The 19797-nt window shown below is 41.4% G+C and overlaps 1 protein-coding gene across 3 annotated transcripts in view; it reads right to left on the bottom strand.

Moving 5' to 3' along the window:
* Positions 1–19797, bottom strand: part of HDAC9 (histone deacetylase 9) — a 470793-nt gene that overhangs the window by 424590 nt on the left and 26406 nt on the right. For all 3 annotated transcript variants that reach the window (XM_077302512.1, XM_077302513.1, XM_077302521.1), the window contains exon 2: positions 17488–17602. In XM_077302512.1, coding sequence (XP_077158627.1) covers positions 17488–17509 — 22 coding nt within the window. In that variant the 5' untranslated portion in view covers positions 17510–17602. The remainder of the gene's footprint in view (positions 1–17487; positions 17603–19797) is intronic.

The raw sequence follows: 19797 nt of genomic DNA, 5'->3' as shown, positions 1-19797 counted from the left end.
AGTATTTATGATCTATGTTTTAAAAGCTGGATTTTAATTAATAACTTTCAAACTTGGAAGCCACCTCAGGCAGGTGTCTTGGAGAGACAGCATGACATTTTTCCAAGTAAATTAATATCATTAATCAGTTAAAAGACTTGTCTCATTCACAAATGTGGACAAGGATGAAAGAGAACTCCAGCTCTTTTCCAACCTCATTCACTATTCACAACATCCGACTTTTCCCTCCCAACCTACCACCCTTCTGCCACACCACCTCCTTCATGCACTCTGAATCAGTTACTAAGCAACTGGGAAAGGAATGAAGGGTCAGAAATACATCGCCCCCTCCACATAATCTTTAAATTTTATTTTCACCCCTAACTTTCCATGAATGCCTCCTAGAAATATATATTTTTAAATCTGTTCTTGGGTTAATAGTGGTGGAGCTTTTAAAATGCATTATATGGATTTCCCTACCAAAAGAGTAACAAGTTAGGCTCAATTAATTTCTAATGCATTGCCTCCATTCACCTTTCCCTCAAACAGTTCTCTGAATACTATTTTTGGTCACACTCCAAGGCAGCATCAAATTCTCAGAAGCAAATTCTGCAAAATGATTTTTATGCATTGATCAGTTCCTACTGGAGAACGTTTGGCTAGAATGCTGTTTTGGCCTTCACATATTTTAATTCAGTAGAACAAGGAAAAAGGGTTGATCCACTGATTGTGTTGGATACCAAAGTAGCACAAGTTTTAGCTAGAGAAAGGCTCCATCCATCACCGGCTTCACCGTTAGCAGAGGTTATCCACTGGATCTACCTCAAAGTCTGTGGTTTTTAATTCTGTGTTTAATTCCATGATCTACCTACAAGGTAAATAAATTGCAAAGTAGTGTAATCTCTCACTTTTCTTTTGTGAACACATGCTACAACACCAAAATGTATCCATTAACTTTTACAATTTTTATTGCTGTACCAGCATCTCTTCTTGAGATGCTGAACAATGTTAGTGAAGGTCTTCCATAGATTATTTTATTAACTGAATGATTAACTGATTGATTGCATCTGTATACCGCCCTCCCGTAAGGCTCAGGACGGTTCACATAGAACGTAGCAGAACAATACACTGAACCCATTGATCATAATAATAATTATATCAACAATGAACAGAGAAAACCTTCAGCATATAAACAATCTAACAGGCCCATGGTTGGTACAATCAGTCACATGGATTCAGGGAGATTGGATCGGGGCTCAGTAACTGTTTTTTAGTTTTGGTCAACCTCAACCAAATGTCTGGAGAAGGAGCTCCCTTTTGCAGGCCCTGCAAAACTGTTTTAGCTCCATCAGGGCCCTGTTCTTCTCTGGGAGCTCGTTCCACCAGGTGGAGGCCAGGACAGAAACGGTTAGGGCCCAAGCCACATATAGCCTTAAAGGTCAAAACCAATACCTTGAACTTGATCTGGAAGCAGACTGGTAACCAATGAAGATAACACAATACTAGCTGGATGTGGGCCCTCCAAGATGTCCTAGTGAGGATCCTAGCATCTGCATTTTGTACCAGCTGTAATTTCCAGATCAAAGCCAAGGGTAGACCCATGTAGAGCAAGTTACAGAAGTCTAACCTAGAAGTGACCGTTGCATGGATCACTGTGGCCAAGTGTTCTGAAGATAGGTAGGGTGCTAGTAGCTGCACTTGTCATAGATGAAAAAAAATGATGTCCGGGCTACCTTAATGTAAACCACCCTGAGCCTTCTTGTTTTTCATCAATTTTGTATGTGCTGTGAAAACCACTGAAATAGGGAGGTATTATATTTTGAAAATAAATAAATACATTAAAATGTATTCTTACCTGCAAAAATAAAAGTACATTTAAATTAGGAGCAGGCAACTAAATGATGATTCAGTGCATAAGTATATGGAATTCTATGAAAATCAAAAGAATCTGCCCATATATAAAAGTGATTGAAATTATTACATGAGTGATGACATAATTTTAACCAAAGCCTAGTAAAATTAATAAAAGAATGTCCTGCACAGTACAGGGAGTTGGATAACCCATGAGGTCCCTTCCAACTCTATTATTCTATGATTCTATGAAAATTCTATGTGCTGAATTGTTGACTGATTAATTTGTTAACCAAAAACAACCTTTAAGAAGTCTCTGCAAAATCACTCAAAATCATTCCTGTTCTGACTAGGCATGTGCGCTTCAGTCATTCTGTCTGAAAAGTATCCAAATCGGGCCTTCTTCAGGCATAAATAGGCCAAGAACAACCCGAATCACCAAACAACCATAGATTTGTATAGCCAACTCAGAGCCGAAGCAATTTGTCCATTAAACTCAATGGCACCATTAAAGTCAATGGGAATTTTCCCATTTCCATTTTCTCAAAGGCCTGGGGGAGGGGATTGAGACCCCAAACGTTCAGTCTTGTTTGAAGAACCTCTTCTCTAATGCCCCCCCCCCAAAGTTTCAACATGATTGGACCAGGGGATCTAATTCAAGGAGCACCAGGTGTAGTGGTTAGAAGTGTGGACTGATTCCGCACTCCCCCACATGCAAGGAGCTGGGTGACCTTGGGCTCACCACAGCACTGATAAATCTCAGGGGTTTTTCAGCCTCACCTACTTCACAGGATGTCTGTTATGGGGAGAGGAAAGGGAAGGTGAATGTAAGCCGCTTTGAGATTCCTTCAAGTAGAGAAAAGTGGCGTATAAGAGCCAACTCTTCTTCTTCAGAGTGGGGGCCCTATCCAGCTCCATTGTATTCTATGGTAGGAATTTAGATTAGTCTAGTCTTTCTCCATTGGATACAATGAAGGCTGTATGGGTCAACCACCAGGAGGTCCGTTACTTCCAATAGTGGGAATTTATGATCAGAACAGAGAGTCTATTTTTTCTTCACCATTGGAAACAATGTAGGATGGAGCACCCTAGAACTGAACCCCCCTGGTCCAGTATTCTTGAACCTTTGGGGGGAGTCATCAGAGAAGAGGCTCCTGAAGCTTTGGAGCCTCTAACTCAAACCCTCACTCCCTCAGTGCCCTGAGAAGATGTAAACCTGAAAACTGCCATTGACTTCAATGGCACCCATTTACTTAAAAGGCTAGATCACTTTGAAGACATCTGAATTGATTTGGCTGGATCTGAATCAGCTGATTCTAACAGCCCTTTAATGGCCCAAATCATGTCCCTCTGAACCCAAAATGGTCCAATTTCTTTTTCTTTGCACACACCTAATTCTCATTGTGAGTTTTCTATTAGCATGGCAGATATACTATTCCAGTTTCAAATGTAAATACTTGGGTTGTTTCACTACATTCCTAAGTAATATACAGCCATTATTGCTATAACCTCTTATCCTTCACTTATGATGACAGCAAGATCTACAGTCACTTCAGAATGTTCCCTATTCCTGATTAAAGATAAAGGAAAGCAACCGCGACCCAGAACTTGCAGCTGCAAGGGGGAACATTAGTAAGTTCTTAGAAATTTAGTTATTAATCTTATCTCTAGGAGCACCCAGGCGACTTGCTGAATGCATCTATCAAAGGTATTTGCATTTCTTTTGCCTCTGAATTATTAACATTTCCACCAGATTAGAACACTTTAACAGGAACTGAAAGATATGGGAACTCAATTCCTATGAATCCGTTTCCGACAGCATTATTTTAATTTATTCAGGATGGAGATGCAAATAAGATCTTTTGAATGCATTATGAGTACAGAAGACTGCCATGAGACTTAAAATGTAATTATTATGACACAAGGAAAAAGTATTACCATGAAGGCTTCAGAGAAATATTCAAAGCCTGCAGTTCATCAGATAAGTACTTACATAGGGTCATGCTGCCTCAGAATCAAAGATTACCAGCAACAGTTTTAATGATTATTTTTTTTTTAAATGAAGTAATAAATAGAAGCATTTAATACGCAAGCTAGACGGGGAAAAGGTTTTGAGAAGATGAGAGGATACAAAATATCTTATTGTTATTGGATGCGGCAATGATCTTGAACTAGAGCAAATGTCACTCTCTACTCTTATTACAGAGCCTCTTGTGGCGCAGAGTGGTAAGGCAGCAGACATGCAGTCTGAAAGCTCTGCCCATGAGGCTGGGAGCTCAATCCCAGCAGCCGGCTCAAGGTTGACTCAGCCTTCCATCCTTCCGAGGTCGGTAAAATGAGTACCCAGCTTGCTGGGGGGTAAACAGTAAAGACTGGGGAAGGCCCTGGCAAACCACCCCTTATTGAGTCTGCCATGAAAACACTGGAGGGCATCACCCCAAGGGTCAGGGATACCTTTACCTTTACTTTTTACTCTTATTATATAAACACAGACTACAGACACAGTTATGTTTCACTCTTAACTTTCAGCCATATCCCTCTCATCTGACCACAAAAGTGAAAAGAGTAAATGCAAGAGTAACATATCTCTAACTTATTATCAAACAGATTCCAGTGGGTGGCCGTGTTGGCCTGAAGCAGCACAACAAAACAAAAATCAGAGTCCAGTGGCACCTTTAAGACCAGCAAAGATTTAAAAAGTGCAGTCCTAAAGGTGCCACTGGACTTTTTTTTTTAATGAAACAATACAGCATTGTGGTTCTGGTGTTCCATTAGAGCATTTTCAACTCATAAGACATCACAGCTGTTGAGGCCAGTTGTGTTCTGCGTGCGTCTTAGCAATCCGCACGAATACAAACAAAGCTGTCTTCGGGAGATCTATGAGTGGATTGTTCAGGGTCTCTTACTATTTGAGCATGTTGCAAGGAGGATAGTTTGATTGGACAAGCAGTTTTAGAGGAGTGTCGTTAAACTTCACCACTACCTCCCACACACCATTTTTTTAAATGTATTTATTACATTACATTTGTATACCGCCCTCCCCTGAGGCTCAGGGCAGTTGACATACATATAAAAAGGCTGTGAGCCATGTTTTCCTTAACCATTGTAAAGAACTGAAGAAAGTCAATATGGTGTAATGGTTAAAGTACCAGACTAGGACCTGGGAAACTATTAGGCTGGGAGGAGGGGAAAACCTTCTTGGCATAGGTGCCTTGATGGATTTCTGATGGGGAAGGGAGAAGTTTTTTTCTGAGGAGATGTGCAGTGGAGGAACTCTGGCGGCGACAGCCAGGAACTGCATGAAACCAAGTGGACAACAGTCATTCCTGGATTGATCAAAGGGGAAACCATACACAGGGAGGGAGTGGTACTAGGGGGACCCATGGGGGGGGGGGCAAGCAAGACCCTCTGAGAAGGGAAATATGGTATTCTCCTCCTGGGGGTCCCCAGGTAGTTAGCATTTGTAGTTAGTTTGGTTAGGGTGGGGGGAAGTTTGTTAGATGGGGTGGTTTGGGTGGAAGGTGAGGGGTTTCACTGCAGATTTTAGCTTAAGGACTAGTGGAAGATGAGTATGGCTGGTTCTTCAGTTAGAAACAATCTGGGGGAATGGGAGTTTGGTGGGAGGGCTGAGCTGGGCCCTCAGCCATGGAGTTTTCATGGCTGGCTGCCTGGATATGCTCACTACCTTTCTATCCTTCGTCTCATCCCCATACAGGTAAGAGTGGAGGCTAGGGTGGAGCCAACACTGATGCTGTGCAAAGCCAGGTCATTTAATAATGATTTTTTGCCTTTTCATCTTTTTTTAGCGTCTGTGGGGGGCAGGGGTTTGAGGCAGAGGCACCAAACTTTAAGACTCTTCTCGGAAGACCCCCCCCCCTCCAAGTATCAAGCAGATTGGACCAGGACCATCTGACCTCCATTATTTCCTAGGATGGAGGCACCCTCTTTGGGTGCCCGATGGCCACAGTGGCCAATCTCCCAATCCCAACTCCAGATTTCTGCTGCTGCTCTTCACTTGAAAGGAACAAAGGTGAAGGTGTCATGAGAAAACCTCTGGCTATACTCAGAAATAATGTCATGATGCTCTAAGAATTCTCCAAATCTCTATAGCTTTTACCATAGAGACTGAGGAATCCATCAAGCATCACAATGACATTTCTACATACAAGCAAAAGGGACACCATGATATCATCCTGCCCAGTTTTGCCCCTACTGGAGTGAAAAGCTTGGTTGGCAACCCAACTCTGGCACCACTGTCTGGACCTGTGCTGAGTGAATGCTCCATTGCTGGCTTGCAGTGCAATACAGCATTCTCACCTTGACATGCTCCTGAACAACTGTAATTCTTAGCCCAGCTCTGTTCTACTTATTAATTTAAATTTAAATTACTGGGCCAGAATTTATTGGAAGAACACTGGAAAGAGGGTTTGAATGGAGGGTTATAGGAAGAATTCACTGAACCATTGGCTAACCAAGGTATGGCAATTTCAGTTTCTACCTTAGGTAGTGTTACCATTGACTACAGCAAAATTCACATGTCAGAAGGACCATGCTGGAAATCCAACCCTTCTTGTGAATACAGACTACCTTTGAACAGAGGCAAAACCCAGGTGTTACGTATAGTATATTTTATCATGTGTGCCCCTATGAAAATAAACCCAAGCACATATTTACATGATGGCTTTGGGAGACAATCCACACAATATGTTTCTGTGAATTACCATCCCATACTAAAAACAAACAAACAGGGGGAGGGGAAACCCCTCTTTTGAGTTACCCCTGAAGGAAAGGATTAAAATAAATTAACATTTTACTAGCTTTCTAATTAAAAGTGTCTGCTCTAAGCAAATATGTTTATCAAAACAGTTTGACTGCAAAATGCATTATGGAAGCTGCAGTCACCCAAATTGCATGCTGTCTCAAGCAAAAAAAGGCAAAAGCCATCTGGCTCGTATAACTTACATTTTCTAGACAGCTTGCAGCTGGCTCTGATTAAGCAGCATCCCAAAACTCCCCAGAAATCTATTTTTATCTTTGCAAGTTTATTTTTAGGGCTCGCACATCCAAGGCACATGGTGTTTACATTAATAAAGGAACAACCACCTACCGTTAAGAAAAGGTTTGTGCAATTCTTATGGCAGACTTGCCATCAGGCAAGATGGATTAAAAGGTTTTTAAAAAGAGCTCCTGTCCTTTTTTTTTTTTTAAAGAACACACACTCACATACACACAATTGTGCCCCCACCCCTTTAAAAATTGCCTGTAAAAGAGTCTCCTTGGAGATCTGGACACTGCAGGAAGCAAAAACAAAACTGTCATGAAAGACTGAGCTAGATTACATAGTATGTAAAGCCTCCCCCCCCCCCCTTCCAGGAAACCTCTGTTCATGGTGTAGTCAAAAAATAGGTCTGGTGGTCTGCTCCAAGTCTCCAAGGGATGCTCAGCCAAGCTGACAGCAACTGTGTAATTCAGAACGACTGGCACCTCTGTTCTCTGTAACTAGGCATTAGCTTGCGTTGACATAGGAGGGAAGCAACATCTGTGAAACTGTTCCCATCTACTACCTGCAGAATTTACTCTGGTCTCTTCTGCCTGTAGAAAACATGGGCTGCTTTCACTGCACAAATCGATTTCTTGAGACTGCCAGGAGTGATTGCACAGCAGAAACAAAGCTGCCACTTGCAAGTGAATTGGACCCCAGAATCCACTGGTGCAGGTTCACTACTTTAACTTCAACGCACTTCTACCAGCAGAGTGCTTCTAACCTGGCCGCAAAGCTTTGAGAGTTTAAAGCTTTCAGTGCAGATGAAGATTCCACAGTTCCCAGCTGAATGTATCCAAAGGCTTGTCTAAAGGCTCTTTTCTTGCATTGTACAGGGGGTTGGACTAGATGACACTGGAGGTCCCTTCCAGCTCTATGATTCCATTATTGAGTCCACTGGGAAACATTACACACAAGCAGAAAGGAAACTCAATATCATACTCCAGAAAAAAAAACAGAGCAAAGGTAGTGTCAGAATATCCTGAGGAGATAACAGAAAAACAACAAAGCAAAAACCAAAAGGCACAAAAATACATGCAGAAATTAGGGAATAAACTGTATGCAGCAGTACAGAGCCAGAGCTAACAAGAAAGCAAGAAGATGGTAAGGAATGCCTACACTTCTCCTGAGCTGAAAGAAGGGTGGGATGACACAAATCAGTCAGGGAGCAATGATGTTCACCTCTGTACCACAAAAACAAAAGACCCTTTGAAGAGCAGCTGCTGTTAAAGACACAGTCACTTCTGGTCAGCTGCTAATGAGTTTTAATCTGCGAGAGTAGAAAACCAGGACCCTCGAGCATATGAGACAGGAAAATGGCAACTGGTCTACATAAGACTAATTTACCCCAACATTGTGACCTGAAATAATATGATCAGACACTGCACCATCTTCATGACCAGCAACAACGTATTCTAAGTTTCACAGAAAGGAATTTATTTCCATTCATGTTCAAGAAATGTCCAAAAGGAAGCGAGACTCCAGGCTCTTGTATCATGTATACGATACTCTGCCAGCTAACCGCAGCATTCTCTTTTTTAAAACAAAAGTGCTACCCGTAATATGATTAATAATCTATATGGAAATAAGTCAAAAGACTAAAGCAGGCATATAAACAACCTGACACACAGACTGATATATTACACCATTTGATCCATGCAAGAAGAGGAAATTAGTTTGTAGCAACTGGAGGATGAAGTTGGAGATGGAAGAGTAAGCAAAGCAAATGAGCATGAGTAATTATGATTTATTCCTTTGCAGTCTGTGATAAGCAGTTAAACTGAACTTAATCATTCAGTACTTCAAGCTGCACTGGCGTGTAAATCCCAATCTGCTTTCATTTTGAAACAAATGTCCAATGGAAGTCTTTTAAAGTCCTGAATCATGACAGCGACATCTCACAGTCTGGAAAAACAAACAATCCAAGCTGCTAGCATATATTAAAGGAAAAAAGTAAAAATGTCTTCTTCCCTGTCCCCCAAGACATGTCTATTAAACATCTGTGCATGTGTATTAAACATCTGGTTTCTATGTTGGAGATGTTGTACAGAGGGGACCGGATGTGGCTCAGTGGTAGAGTACCCCAGGTTCAGTCCTTAGCATCTCCAATTAAAAAGTCTCTGACAGTAGATCCCTGAAGAGCCAATCAGAGTAGCAAATGAAGAACTAGATGCAACTTGGTATAAGAACCTAGTTGACATCTTACAGTGCTAGAGGCTGTACCTTCCTGACCAACAACACCCTATTCAAAGTTGCATGGTAAGGAATTTCTTTCCATTCTTATTACTCCTATGATATGATTTCAATGCACATTGCCTAGGGTTGCACTTCAAGACCCCATACTCAACTGAAACAGAGACTGCATTTCCCCCTTCCTCCCTTTGTTGTCTCCAAGACAACATCCTTAAATACTGTAAATAACAACTATGACATAAAGCCCTGTTTTGTTGTTGTTAGTTGCGAGATCATGTCTGACCCATCGTGACCCCATGGACAATGATCCTCCAGGCCTTCCTGTCCTCTACCATTCCCCGGAGTCCATTTAAGTTCGCACCTACTGCTTCAGGGACTCCATCCAGCCACCTCATTCTCTGTCGTCCACTTCTTTTGCCCTCGATCGCTCCCAGCATTAGGCTCTTCTCCAGGGAGTCCTTCCTTCTCATGAGGTGGCCAAAGTATTTGAGTTGCATACTGCCATCTCCGAAGTAAACATTAAAAAGGTTAAGACATGTTTGAAGAACTTGTTGTTATCTTACACTTTGTTTCAGGAACATCAGGTGAAAAGGTGCTTTTACAGATCCCTATTTTTATTCCACAAGAATTACAGAGCACAGATTAAGAGTGCATAGACCTGGACATAGACCCTTTAGCCATAGAGTGATCCCAAAAATTCACAAATATTTTTGGGACTTTGGGGGCATGGCCATTTTGGATGGCCGGAAAAATACCCAGATCTGTGGCCAATTGAAAAAAACTGTAGCTATTTTTTTTTATTTTGGTCTTGGGTATAGCCAAATGCATTCCTCTAGGTGGGATTCTTTCTCATACATGAACAGACTACATACATGAGCAAACACTGGCATGGGCTCATGGGAAATGTAGTCCATGAACATCTGGAGGACCACAGGTTGACTACCCCTGCTGTAGAGAACAGTCAACAACAAATATATTAAAAGTCTTTATCTTATTATTTTTGTCATCATTCAGTGTTTATTCCCCAAGAAACTCCTTAACACTGAATGTGCAATAATCAGTCTCAAAATAAATTCAAGCAACGTTGGCTCTGCAGTTTGTCATTTTGCCTGTATAAGTCAGTCTCACATCCCAGCTATCCACAGTTGGGTAAGCAACACAACCACATGGTGCCTGACAAGCGAGGGAGACAGTAGATACAATAACTGCCAACAAAAGGTGCCTGCTCAGAATAGCTAGCCAACAAATTTGTTGGGACTGTCAACTTCCATTATAGCTCTTCTTCATTGATTTAATAGTCACTATGTCTTTGTATAACCACAAAAGTAACGGCAGATTGTTTTGAGCAAAAAAGAAAGTTATCATAAACAACCCAGGACAGCATTTAGAGTTTAAATAATCTCTGGTTTGCCCAAGCAAAAGCTTACTAACCCTAACCCTATCCCTTAACTTTGATCTGGAAACTACAGCTGGTCCAGAATGCAGAAACCAGGATCCTTACAGCGACACCATGGAGGTCCCACAATCGGCCCGTTCTCCAACAACTGCACTGGTTACCAGTTGAACACCAGATCAGGCGTAAGGTTTGGTAATTACCTTCAAGGCCATATGTGGTCTGTGCCCAGTGTACCTGAGGGACCGCCTTTCTGCTTGCACCCCTCAAAGAGCTCTGCAACCTCCAACCAGCTAGTGGCCCCAAGAAAGTCCACCTGACCTCAACCAGGGGCCAGAGCCTTCTCTGTCCTGGCCCTCACCAGGGTCTGCAAAAGGGAGCTCCTCTGCCAGGCATTTGGTTGAGGTTGATCAAAGCTAAACAACATCTGCTGGGTCCTTGAACCTCCCTCCCTGAACCCATATGACTGACCTGACCAACCATGGGTCTGTCAGATTGTTTCCTTTGTTAAAATGTTATTCCTCTGTTTATTGTTATATTATTAGTACCATTGCCTTTCAGCCATTGAGTTTAATATAATGTTCTTGTTTTTGTTCCATGTGAACCTCCCTGAACCTGAGGGGAGGACGGTATATAAATGTAATACATAAACAAATAGTAAGGGTGCTTCCTGGATAATAGCAAAGAAGGATTTAAAAGATTTCTGCACATGGACCTGCACTTCAGAAATATTTTGTTTCATATATCATCACGTTACATCAAGACTCCCCCACATACAGTTTTCTCTTGGACTGCTTCACTTAAGTGGAAATCGTTCTCTCACCAGTACCTGAATTAATATTCCCACTGCCAACAAATCTGACTTAGAGACTCTCCTAGGATTCAAAAGGAATGGTTGCATTTGGCGTGTTATGTCATCACTGTGGATGGAGTCCTTGGTCATAGTCTAGAAACAAAGTCCAAGACATAAACCATGAAATAAACAAGTAGCCATATCCCCGTAGATGTACAGGCTCAATACAACACATTGCTAGGTCCCCTTTGATCCTGCACATTTTCATGCATGCTAATTTCCCACCCACCCCCTAAAAATAACCAACAATACCTGGCAATACTAATCCACCCCTCTGAAATCAAATAGGCCTTTAAAAGGGAGGGAGGAACCCACACAAATTCCCCCCAACAACAACTTATGTGCATTGATTGGTTAAGAGTATGTAACAGCAACAGGATGTAAACATTTCCTTAATGATTGCATAGTTTAGAATAAGTATGGCAAACAACAAAACACAAGCATTAACCTCCTCTCCAGGGGATTTAGCATTTGCTTTATAGCTGTAAGAATTAGCCATTCATTTAGACAGGGCATAGTCCCTAAAGGCTCATAGAGCTGTGTTCAATTAAATTGGTTCTGCTGTTGTTGTAAGTAAATGTTACTACACAGGAGGCCTGTTTGTTGCATCATGCAATCGAAGGAAACACTTATTGTGGATCTGAACAGTGCAAACAAAAAAAGTCAAGCAGGTTTATTAGTAGATCATCTGGATAGCACACAGTCCCTTTTACTGGTTTCATGGCTAGCCTTTTGGGAGAGTCATTCGTCAAACTCGGTAGCAATCTAGTCAAGCCCAAAGAAGTTCTGATTCACTTCTTGCAATATATGCTCATGAAAAAAAGGAAACCTGTCTCAAATGTCTAGGCACCAAAAAACTGGACATGTAAGGAGTTCATTAATATCTGCTTCTCATCGTTTCAGTGAAGCACCTGAATAGGTTAGCCAGGGATGTAAACAACTTGCATGCACATCTCAGCATGGGAGAAATGCAAAGAAAGCAAGTTCGCTACCCAAATAGAAAGAAAGCACAAACTGCTCACCCTTTCACTGCTCCTTCATAACATCTGAAGCAACCCTTCATCTGACAGAGCTATCTTATATTAACTATCCAATAGTCCTCACAGAACATAAACACAGGACATTCAAAAACATCTAAATTCTTCTGTGTTCAAAGGACATTATGTAATTTATTTTATTTATTTTTATTTATTCTGGGATTTATAGTCTGCCCTATCTTTAGGAACTTCAGAGCAGTCAACACATATATACAATCCCTATGTAAACATTTAAAATTAATTGTAAGGCTGGACTTTGTGTGTGTGTGATTTTATTGTGGGGGTTAAATCTGTAACTCACCATGAGCCAGCCAGTCTGGGAGTATCGGGTAATAGATCAATCAATCAAATAACATTTAAACATTACATTAATGAGCCCTTCTATCAAGTAGACCAGAAAAAATAGCCAGTACTTTTTAAAACATTGAACAGCTATTTCCACTAAACTAACCAGCACACTTAGATTTACATCCACAGTCCTAGAGCAATCTTTCTCAACTTTTTTACCATTGAGGAACCCGTGAAACACTCTTCAGGCTTCGAGAAATCCCACAAGTGGTGCAATCATGCAGGATATGGTTGGGAGGCATAGCTGTAGACACACCCACCTGGGGCCCCTCCTCCCCCCACCTCCTTCAGACCCATCAATAATCATTTTGGGAGGAGTGGAGCAGGTCAACATAACCATATATGCACATATCACCTGATAAATGTTTAACTTTAAAAATATAGAAATAATTAACCCCCACCCATTCATGAAACCCAGGTTGAGAAAGCCAGTCTTAGAGAGAAAAAGAAAACTTTTTGATGGAAAAATGACCACTCTGATATTTAACATTTTATTGATGTCACTGTTGGCTTCAATGTTGACCTGTACTGTTTGCCTAAGAAAGCAAGAACATTTCTGTTGGTTTAGATCAATGGCCCCACCCAGACTAGCATCTTGCTTTATACTAGAGCCAACCAGACGTTCGGCAAAGGCGTACAATCAGAGCAAGCCTCCCCCTATTGCTGCCATGCAAAAGGTTCCATTTAATAATTGTGCCTAATAACCACTGATGAATGTTTCTTTTGTCTAACCTCTCAGGCCTTTGTTTTTACCATGAAGAATGAGAGATTTACTCAAATTACTAGGCCACAATGAGGATTTGACTTCTTCCAGTTTATCCACTAATTCTCTTTCACCAAACAGAGGTTTACTCTCCACTGCCACCAGCTAGTCATTAATAGAACTGAGCCCCTTTCACACAGGGGGGGGGGAGAGAAGTGCAGTGCTATTGCCTTGCAGCCATTTCAGCCTTACAGTGGGATTTGTGTGTTCATCAGTTGTGCAGTCCCTTTTGCTTCATAGGTTCTGATACAGCTGAGTTCAGGGGTTCAGTTTGAGAATACTTCAAAGTCCAGAGTGAACGAGAATTTCCTGGTCCGTGTCCATCCCTAGGTGAGAAAGTTAAGGTGGAAGAATAGATAGGAGGGGACCATCTCCCAATCTCTCTTAGCCTTCACGCTTCACACCTGTGCCACAAACATTTGCCTCACCTAATTGATAAGCAGACATTTACATGCCACACTTGATGGTCTCCTGCTGTTGAACAAGCAGTAATTAAACTGTTTCTCCCAAGAGTTTCGGGGAAGTGCAGAAGAACTCCTCTCAAGTAGTTTAAAGCAGGGGTAGTCAACCTGTGGTCCTCCAGATGTTCATGGACTACAATTCCCATGAGCCCCTGCCAGCAAATGCTGGCAGGGGCTCATGGGAATTGTAGCCCATAAACATCTGAAGGACCACAGGTTGACTACCCCTGCTTTAAAGAACAATTCATACACTTCGTTCAATATTTTTGAACCTTTATATATTAAATCGATACAATACAATAACATTTATTGTATATAGCTAAAGGCCATTACAAAACACAATTAAAACAATATGGTACAAATACGAATAAAACAATATCTCTCCAATATTGCATACATAAATTTGTAAACATGGACTACTAAGTTACAATAAGAGGGATAAAATGGTGTATCAAGGTGGAGGCTCCTGTAAAAATGCATTAGCTCAGATCTTCCTGGCAACCAGAGCAAAAAGTGCCACCCAACTTAAGTACCCAAGAAGTCAAAACATACTTAAGTACCCAAAAAGTCAAAACACCCAAAACACCCAAAACACCCAACTGTTGATTTGATAGTGCGTACAAATCTCTACAGAAAGTGACCTATCACAAACCTTGTGAATTCAAAAAGCACAACACATTTGGAGTCCTCAGGGAATTGTTGAACCTCAAGGGTCAATACAGAAACACACTAGAAACAAAAAGGGAGAGGAACTGTAGAGGGCATGGGGCCTTCTCATTTCTGCAAGAACAAAGACTCCAGCCTTTTCTGATCATTGACCTCTAGATATGAATGGCAGACTGTTCTCTATTCCTGCACCTGAATGGGTGCAATTCTGAAGAAAATATTTTCTTCCAAAAATAGCATATCATGTGAATTGACTGCTGTCGATCTTCCATTTTTGGCCTGCTATCACCAGGCTGGAGGTTATTTTTGTGATTAAGTGTCTACATTTGGGGAAGGCTCCAAGTCTGGAATTAGTGCCTAATAACTTTTTCAAGGCAAATCCAGCAAGATGGGCTAGGACTATAGCTAAGTATTAGCACCATATATTGTACCTGGAAGGCTGTTTCACCTGAAAAAATAATGTTGCTATTTATGCTCTTTTTTTTTATATTGCTCCTCATGGCTGGAACAGACTCTGAATACTCTGTCTGCAAGCAAAGAGGTAATTTCAGACACTTACACTTCATAAAAAATCTGCCCTTAGTGGAAGTTTAATAGCTGTCACTTGTGTACTTGCTATAAGTGAAAATAGCATTCTTCCACATACAGATGAAGCCATACTGCCCTCAGAATTTTAAAAACCTGAAAAATTACAGGCAATTTGTAAGCATTACGTTTCAGAGAACACGCCCATCAGCAGAATGTCATGTCCATTTTTACATTTTAAAAAGTCTAAGAGGATAGGGTTGCCAGCTCCAAGTTGGGAAATACCTGTAGGTTTTAGGGGTGGAGCCTGAGGATGGCAGGATTTGGGAAGAGAGAGACTTCAGTGGGGTAGAATGTCATAGAGTCTACCTTCCATATTCTTCATATTCTCCAAGTGAACTGATGTTTCTTGCCTCGAGATCAGTTGTGATATCAGGAGATCTCCTGCCACCACATGGAAGTTGGCAGCCCAATGAAGGAGAACTGCTGGTTCTGACTTTTGCAGACTGAAGGGGGCACTCTAATGCTGCTCACTTGTCTTGTTTGCATCCTATAAACAAACACTAGATGATTTTTTTTTAAGTTTTATAATGTAATTGAAACTACATGTTATAAAGTTGCAGCTAATTTGATGATACTGGAGCCTTTACAATACACCATGTACAAAGGTAAACAAAACAAAGGCTCTTGCGTCTCAGAAAAACAGATTTTAAATTCAAGTTTCTTTTTTTTTGTCCATTCCCAAGAACATACGAACAAAAAATATATGCTTTCAACGCCAATGATCTACTTTGTAACTAAAGTGAATTATGTGCTCACCATCTGTGGCCTCTCCTATTTATTTCAGGCGAATCATATGGCTATAAATAGGTAAAGTTTGGAATTCCGATTATTCCATGCTGTGCTTTTCTAAATGTAATCAAATAAGCAATTGTCTGACAAGGTGTTTGCAAGAAGATTGTCTTGGCAAATGTCAACTAAAGAACATTCCCAAGGGGGTCAAAGCAAAAAAAAAACAAGAACCAAAAGAAAACTCACCCTCTTGCTTTTCTTCTTTGCTATACAAATATTAATTTTTCTTCTTCAGTACCTAAATCCTACTTATATGCACAAAGCCTAAACAGACAAGTCTTAACATTTTTAGTAGCGTTGTCATTGTAACAAAAAAAGAAGTCCTGCAACAACTTAAAGACTAGAAATGCTAATTCTAAACATGGTTCATTCACATCAACAGGGCAGGATTTCACTGCTATTGAGGGCTTGAGACCACGTCATGAAAGGACACAAATGCAACATCCATTAGTCATGCTTTAGTTTCAAAATAGCTGTTATCCCAATACCGGAACTGTTGAACTACAGATACCTGCAAGGATTGCATCATTGGCTGTCACTGACAAGTAGGCATATTCCAGGCTGGTAAATAAAAGTTCTCTTCTGGAAGCAGATGCCTTCTTGTCTCCTACAAAAGAGTCCCATGCAGGTACAGACATACATTTCCCCAATAGAAGGATTGTTAAAGGATTGTGAAGAGGGAAGTCCTATGCTTTCAGAGTTATATTCTTTTTTTCTGCACCCCACTACGTTAAGCTTTTTCAAGCAGATGAAGGATTAATTCCCACCTTTTCTTTTTTTGGCTTCCTTGCAACACAGTTCTAAGCAGTTACACACTTCAAGTCCCATTAACTCTAGTGGCCCTAGAAGTTGGCGGCTCTGCTTACGACACCACTGTTAGTGTCATAGCGCTAGATGCTGTTACGAGGAATCCTTCATATTCCGTGTTGCATGTTGTATTATCTCTGTATGAACTCAGGTGAACCAATCAGTGAGAAAGAAAATATAGCCCAAATATTTTTATCATTATATCCAATTCTGAATATGACCTAAAAATGTGGTTCAAAAATACACAGAACCAAGTCTCCTCGCTGATCAGCAATATCAGTTTTTAATTATCACATTTTCAGCATGGAGATCTTTGGAAACACAGTAGACAGCTTTGCATTAGTTGAGAGCAATGTGGGTCTATTTGATAGACCCAACAAAACAAGCAACCAGGTAAATGTCCCCAAGGACTGAGCAAGATAATATTATCCCAAGTACATAATAACAGTTTACTCTAATGTTGACAATGAGAAGCCAGAGAAGCCACAAGCAAATGATACACAAAAGAACTGATCGATACCGATTCAAATGAGGTGTTTAATTTACACTATCCAAATATATACAAGTGAGTTTCTTCTTTCTCTTTGGTGGTGTTTCTCTCTCCACCTGAAGGAAAGCGAAATCTTGCACGTATTCTCACCGTTTGCCCTGTTCTATTTTAAGAATGCACAAACATTGTGGCTGCATATCAACAGAAGGTTAACAAAGACCAACAGACCTGGCTGTGTTGTGGAACTCATTGCTGTCGATGAAGAGATGACAAAAAGAGATCAAATCTGAGGACTCCTGATTCCAGTGCGTTCACCCAATTGATGATGACCTGGAGTTTCAATCTAACAAACAGAAATAAGAATGTATTTGATACACATAGGGAGGTATTTTACAGGCAAGAAAATTCTCCAGTGCCAGAGTATACATGAAAGAATAGATTAACCAGCCACACCGCAGGATTAGTCTGGAAGCCACTTCCACATAGTGATAAGAGTTGCCCACCTCAAAGTGGGGCCTCATCTCCCAGATTTACAGTTGGTATTCAGACTAAAGAGATCTGCTCCCCTAGAGAAAAGTGCCTCCTTTGAAGTAGGCGTGTGCACTTTAGCACGCTTCAGCAGCCATTCAAGCCCAAGGCACTGTCCGAAGCGCACAAGCCTACTTTGAAGGGTGGAGTTTGTAGCATTATACCCTGACTAGAGGCAAAGCCCGTTGCACCCAGGGAAACAGCGAGTACTAGGATGTACCCCTGCACTGTGGCCTTCCTGGGGGCTGGGTACATGGCAAAAGTGTAAATCATGAGACAGAGAAGAAAGGAAAACAGAACACAGAGGCCAAGCTCGGTCCCATGGGGGTGGCAGGCAGCCTTTACTCCTCTTCCTGCCCCCTCCTCAAACCCTTGAGGTCCCAACTCCAAATCTCAAGGAACGTTCCTAACCCAAAGGTCACCAACCTCAAGGTGTGGCCTGGCAATTTCCTGGAATTGGAGGTTATCTGCAGGCTAAAGAGATCAGCTTCCAAGGGGAAAAGGGGAAAGTGTTGGAGGGGAGATTCTGCAATGACAACTCATCTCCAGGCTCCTGGAGATTAAAGGGCTGCTTGGGAGAGGGGGAAAGTCTGTGGCACTGTGCCCCAGTGAGGTTGTGGAATGTGAATCTTCACTTGGGATCTGAGGATATGCTGCAAAGGCAGGTCATTTCCAGGCTGCAGAGATCAGTCCACCTGGAGAAAAGGGCTACTTGGGAGGTGGGACTCTCTGCCTTTGGATCCCATGGAGGTGCAGGGATGTTAGGCTCCAGGTGGGAAACAAAGATAAATGCTGTGTGGCAGTTATTGTTAATAATACACATCAAATAATTCATAAACCTGTCAGTTTCTACCTTCCATGAAAATACTTGATAACAAAATTTGCTTGAAAACCTTTCATTTAGTTCGGTTCAATATCAAAGTAAATCAAAAACAGTTGTATGTTTCAAAAACATGAAAATATCGGATGGCAAAGAACTCATGGAGATTTCTCAATTACTGCCTCTATGCAAGCTTTTCTCAACTCAAGTGTCATTTACAGTGCATGTATAGACTGGGATATATTGGCATGTCTAGCAGACCAATTAAAGTAAGAATTATGGAAAATATGTCCAGAACCCAAAACCTGGTTCTGGACGCTCCATTCATTTCTCACTGGACTGAGCAGAACCATTCATTGGAGGATTTTCTTTTTTGGCATTGAGTCCATTTCTCCCAGCCAAAATTTCAGTAGTGGCATTCAACAGTATTTGCAACAACGTGAATGTTTCTTCCACTATTTTCCATAACTGCTTGAATTTCTTATGGGATTTATCATGTTTTTTCTGATATGTATTGTAATTTATAGTTGCCATATTTCTGTTATATAGCCCTTTAATTTCACTAATTAATAACCCCTGTGTAGTTCATGGAACAATTTATTGTATTGTAAAAACATTTATTAATCAGCTGCAAGACTTCCTAATTCTTTTGCTTGGAGTCTCCAGGTGGGACCTGGAGAACCCCCAGAATGAAAGCTCCTCTCCAGACTGCAGAGATCAGTTCCCTTGGAGGAAAGGGCTGCTTGAGTGCAGAGGTATCAATGGCATTGAAAACATTGTTCGGCAAACAACATACAGTGGGCTTCTCAATGACTGCCTATGTCAGCTTTTCTCAACTTTTTTACCATTGAGAAGCCCCTGAAATATTCTTCAGGTTTCAAGAACCCCCAGAAGTGGGATCTCCAGATCCCAGCTGGAGGCTGGCATCCCTGCCACTGCTGCCAAGGGATGCCAACCTCCAGTGGAACCTGGAGAACCTCCAGAATGAAAGCTCTTCTCCAGACTGCAGAGATCAGTTCCCCTGGAGAAAAGGGCTACCACATAATCACCTTTCCATAGGAAATACCCGAGTGTCTCCCTCCTTGGATTGCTATGGCCACAAGGTCCAAATTTAAAGGAAGAGAATCAGTCAATGAGTAAGTCAAAAAAAGTCTTGCAACAGCTTCTTCTGCCTGTGCTTTAGCAACTAC

The sequence above is a fragment of the Paroedura picta genome, chromosome 11 (assembly GCF_049243985.1).
Source record: "Paroedura picta isolate Pp20150507F chromosome 11, Ppicta_v3.0, whole genome shotgun sequence".
Classification (NCBI taxonomy): domain Eukaryota; kingdom Metazoa; phylum Chordata; class Lepidosauria; order Squamata; family Gekkonidae; genus Paroedura; species Paroedura picta.
This window is presented reverse-complemented; position numbering and strand designations above follow the sequence as displayed.